At 34.6% G+C, this 4,043-nt stretch overlaps 1 protein-coding gene across 1 annotated transcript; it reads left to right on the forward strand.

Annotated features, from left to right (window-relative positions):
• The first annotated feature begins 542 nt into the window (after nucleotides 1–542).
• LOC149413913 (uncharacterized) lies at nucleotides 543–3,473 on the forward strand. Its single transcript, XM_089643923.1, has 3 exons — nucleotides 543–790; nucleotides 2,091–2,240; nucleotides 3,391–3,473. The coding sequence occupies exons 1-3, from the start codon at nucleotides 637–639 to the stop codon at nucleotides 3,471–3,473; spliced, it is 387 nt and encodes a 128-aa protein (XP_089500049.1). The 5' UTR covers nucleotides 543–636.
• The last annotated feature ends 570 nt before the right edge of the window (nucleotides 3,474–4,043 follow it).

Raw genomic sequence — 4,043 nt, forward strand, 5'->3', positions numbered from 1 at the left:
ACCAAGCAAATTACTTATTAGAAATAATAGAATTATTTCGATTGTTTCCTAATGATTTTAAGCACCATTAGAGAAAGTGAGATAGCGAACATAGTGACACATACGTGTAAAAAGGATGATTTACTGGCAGTAGGTCATCTCATACAGCGTGTCGTATTCGCCTTAGTGGAAGGGAGTTAGCGTATCTTGTCGTATTCGACACAACTTTTAAGTGCGTAAAAACTGTCCCGTCCTATATCTATTTCATTTATACACACATATTATTTAAATGTCCGCCTTTTTCTTACACGAATGGACGTTTGAGTTGAGAATTTACTAGAAACGAAAATGCTTTTGTGCTAGGACCCGGGATCTCTGTTTTACTTCAACTTATTGTATTGTATTTAATATTATAATTTTTTTTTTGCTTGGAATATTCTGTCAAAACAATGATATTTTATATGAAACTGGTATTTGAAATAAGGGATACATATTGTGACTATCTTGACCTTAAAGTTGACACTTCATATCTGTTGATCTAATCGATAATATAAATGCTTTCCTGTGCTCATAGGATAACGTTACAACTATGTTTGTTTCAGGTGTATATATTTGTTTGTGCGTTTACCAATTACCAAACCCTGCAACAGCGGTGCCATGGATCTAGTATATCCAGAAACTGTTTCCATCAAAACGGAACCAGGGCCCCAGGAAGAAGGCAGAGGTGAAATGCCGTACACTTATATGGATTTCGACCTCCCAGATGTAAAGAAAGAATGTTTGCGATATGCGGAAAGTACTCAGACAGCCAGTGAGTTGCATTGATTATGTTAAATAAATTGTATTAGACCGGTCGGTTGCTGAGTTGACATCGCGCTTGGGTCCCACCCAGGCGTATTGTGTTCAATTCCTCGGCTGGCTAAGCTTCCATAACAACACAAGCAACTTTTTCCGCTTACTGTGGTGGTAGTTGGAGATTTTAAAATGTTCTCAGATTATTCGTAACCCGGGAATGTTTGTTTCTTTAATAAAAAAAATAAAAATACAAGTCCATTTTGGATTGTCATGGCGACAGAAAATTATATGTGTGTTAACGCTGTCCTCTTAAGTGGCAGTTATTTTAGTTTTTACCAGATTTTTTTTTATATTTGCCGGAAACATCCAAAGCTTTGTGTGTTACGTATAGTTTTTTTATGTTATGTTATGAAATTTTGGTAACATTGTATTTTTTGTTCTTAAATCCATTTTGTAAATTTGTGTCTGAATTTATTTTTATTTTCCTCAATTTTATTTTCAAGTGTTAAACTATTGAAAGCTTTTATAGCATGGTATTGATAGTGTATTTGTCCAAAACTTGTTTTTACCGTCGGAGTTTTTATGTTTTCTTTGTACGCTTGTCTAACTGGTCTGTTAGTGATAATTTGTGCATGTTGAAATTTGTTTGTTTGGTCAAAAATGTAGTTTAGTAGTGTTTTAACGTATAATTGGCGAATATCTAGTACGTCACAACTGTTGAATATTTGGTCTGTGTCAGTCAGTCTATGTTTTTTAATATAACCTTTCAGATCGGTTTCTGTGCGATTTCTAATGAATCGATAGCCGAGTTTGTTGCTCTTTCCCAAGCATTTATTCCATATTTTATAAATGATTGGCAAAATGCCAAGTATATTATTTTCAATTGTTTTATTTTATATATATTTCTTATGTTTAGGAAAATATGTATTGTTTTGAGGAGTTTATTTGTGATTTGTTTAATGTGACCACACCCTACGATCACAGAAGCCGCCAATGCTTACAATAAGTGCTCGATTCCTCATGTTTCCACCTCATCCTCATTCGTTAAAAATACATATTGATGGAATAAAACATCATTCCATTGAATTAAAAACAACAACTCCATACTGAAAGTAATCAAGAGCAAATGCTTATTCCTTCTGAAGTGGACATTCGGGGTCGTTCTTATTAATTTTCTTAAAATAATCTGGAACTCTCTTCTCTTATTTCTCACTTCTGCAGGGTAAATCAATGATTTATTTTATTGTTTCTATTTTAAGGTTTTTTTTAAATGAGTTTAACATCGATGATCAATGTACGTACATGTTGTTTTATAGCTTGCATTAATGTGGAGACTATTACCGTCAAGGAGGAACTCGGACGCCGAGAAGATAATGATGGGGGATTCTCTTGTATGGAAGTTAACATAGACCTGCCGGATGTAAAAAAGGAATGCTTAGAACGCTTGGAAGGAATTGTCCAGTCCGGTAAAAACACTTATTTTTTCTGAAATTTAACAATTCTGCCATCGTTGTTATCAATTTCTGTGCTTTTTTACGCCAAGTGTAGATATTAAGTCGTATTATGCCTTTATAATCGTATTACTTTCTTTTTTTCTACAGATCAGAAGGTGCATCCTGTGGAGAAACAATTATTTTGTCCTCATTGTACCTATTCCAATTGTCATAAGTCGATTTTCAAAAGGCACTTACGCATCCATATTGGAAAAAAACATTTGTCATGTTCGGTGTGCAACAATTTATATTCTCGAAAGGGCAATCTGATGAGACACTTTCTGAATCACAGACGAGAAAAACCTTTTTCATGTGCCGAGTGCAACTATTCATGTTCTAAAAAAAGCAAACTGACGAGTCACATGCTGACTCACTGTGTAGAAAAACGTTTTTCGTGTTTCGAGTGCAACTATTCATGTTCTAAAAGGGGCTCTCTGAAGAGCCACATGCTGACTCACAATGGGGAAAAACCTTTTTCATGTTCTGATTGCAACTATTCATGTTCTCTTAAGGGCAATCTGAAGAGACGCATGCTAACTCACAGTAGAGAAAAACCTTTTTCATGTTCTGAGTGCAACTATACATGTTCTCTTAAGGACAATCTGAGGCGCCACATGCTGATTCACAGTGACAGTCGAGAAAAACCTTTTTCATGTTCCGAGTGCGATTATTCATGTTCTCAAAATGGCCATCTGAAGAGACACATGCTGACTCACAGTGGAGAAAAACCTTTTTCATGTTCCGAGTGCAATTATTCATGTTCTCAAAATGGCCATCTGAAGAGCCACATGCTGACTCACAGTTGAGAAAAACCTTTTTCATGTTCTGAATGCAACTATTAATGTTTTCTTAAGGGCAATCTGAAGAGCCACATGCTGACTCACATTGGAGAAAAACCTTTTTCATGTTTTTAATGCAACTATTCATTTTGTCGAATAGTCTCTCTGACGAGACACAATCTTAAACACCATGGAGTAAAACGAACTAAATAAGAAATAATTTACAATCGTTAGTAAAGCTAAGGTTAGTAAGCTTCATTTTATTTAACATTTTTTGGAAGCAGCTCCGCAACTCACACAGCTCGTGCATCTGAGAACGTTAAAAGTGTATCTCAATTTTGAAGAAAATACGGCCAACAAGAACAAAACTATTGATGTGGTGAAGAACGATAATGCCGGCTTATTGGCCGTGTCTTATTCAAATTAAACTTAATGACATTTCGCAAAAAAGATACTCAATATCCAAACCAAGCTATCCTGGTTTAATAGCCAGAAATGATAAAACTCCACTTCATCGCATCAATTAGATGACTCTCGCAGTGAACTCGAGCCGGGGATGTTGCACGATGAAACTGATCTCTCAAACAAATATATTTATTCATCATCAAAGTGTCGCTTAACGACAACGGATGCACTGTAACCGAAGGTACATAAAACTAAAACATACCCATTATTTTCACTAAATATTGTATTTATATTCGTTTTTTAAGACATCTTCTGAAAGTAAAGCAAAATGGGTGGTTTGTTATTAATATTGTTAATTTGATTTTTGGAAAATGGTTTTAATATTTCATTTGTGTTTGTAGTCTTTGATTTTTTTAATGCTTTATTCTTTGTACCTCTCGAGCCTTTCAGATTATTATTGTGACAATAATAATACTACATCAGTTTTCGAAATTGTACAAAAAAATCTAATTATTATAGCCAGCGATATCTTCAGGGCCTCCTGTGTGGAGTTAATATAAACAAAAAAACAGCGAAAAATAATAAATTAATG

This window comes from Hesperophylax consimilis, chromosome 20 (genome assembly GCF_061612785.1).
Source record: "Hesperophylax consimilis isolate HC1 chromosome 20, BYU_Hcon_1.0, whole genome shotgun sequence".
NCBI classification, from domain to species: Eukaryota; Metazoa; Arthropoda; class Insecta; order Trichoptera; family Limnephilidae; genus Hesperophylax; species Hesperophylax consimilis.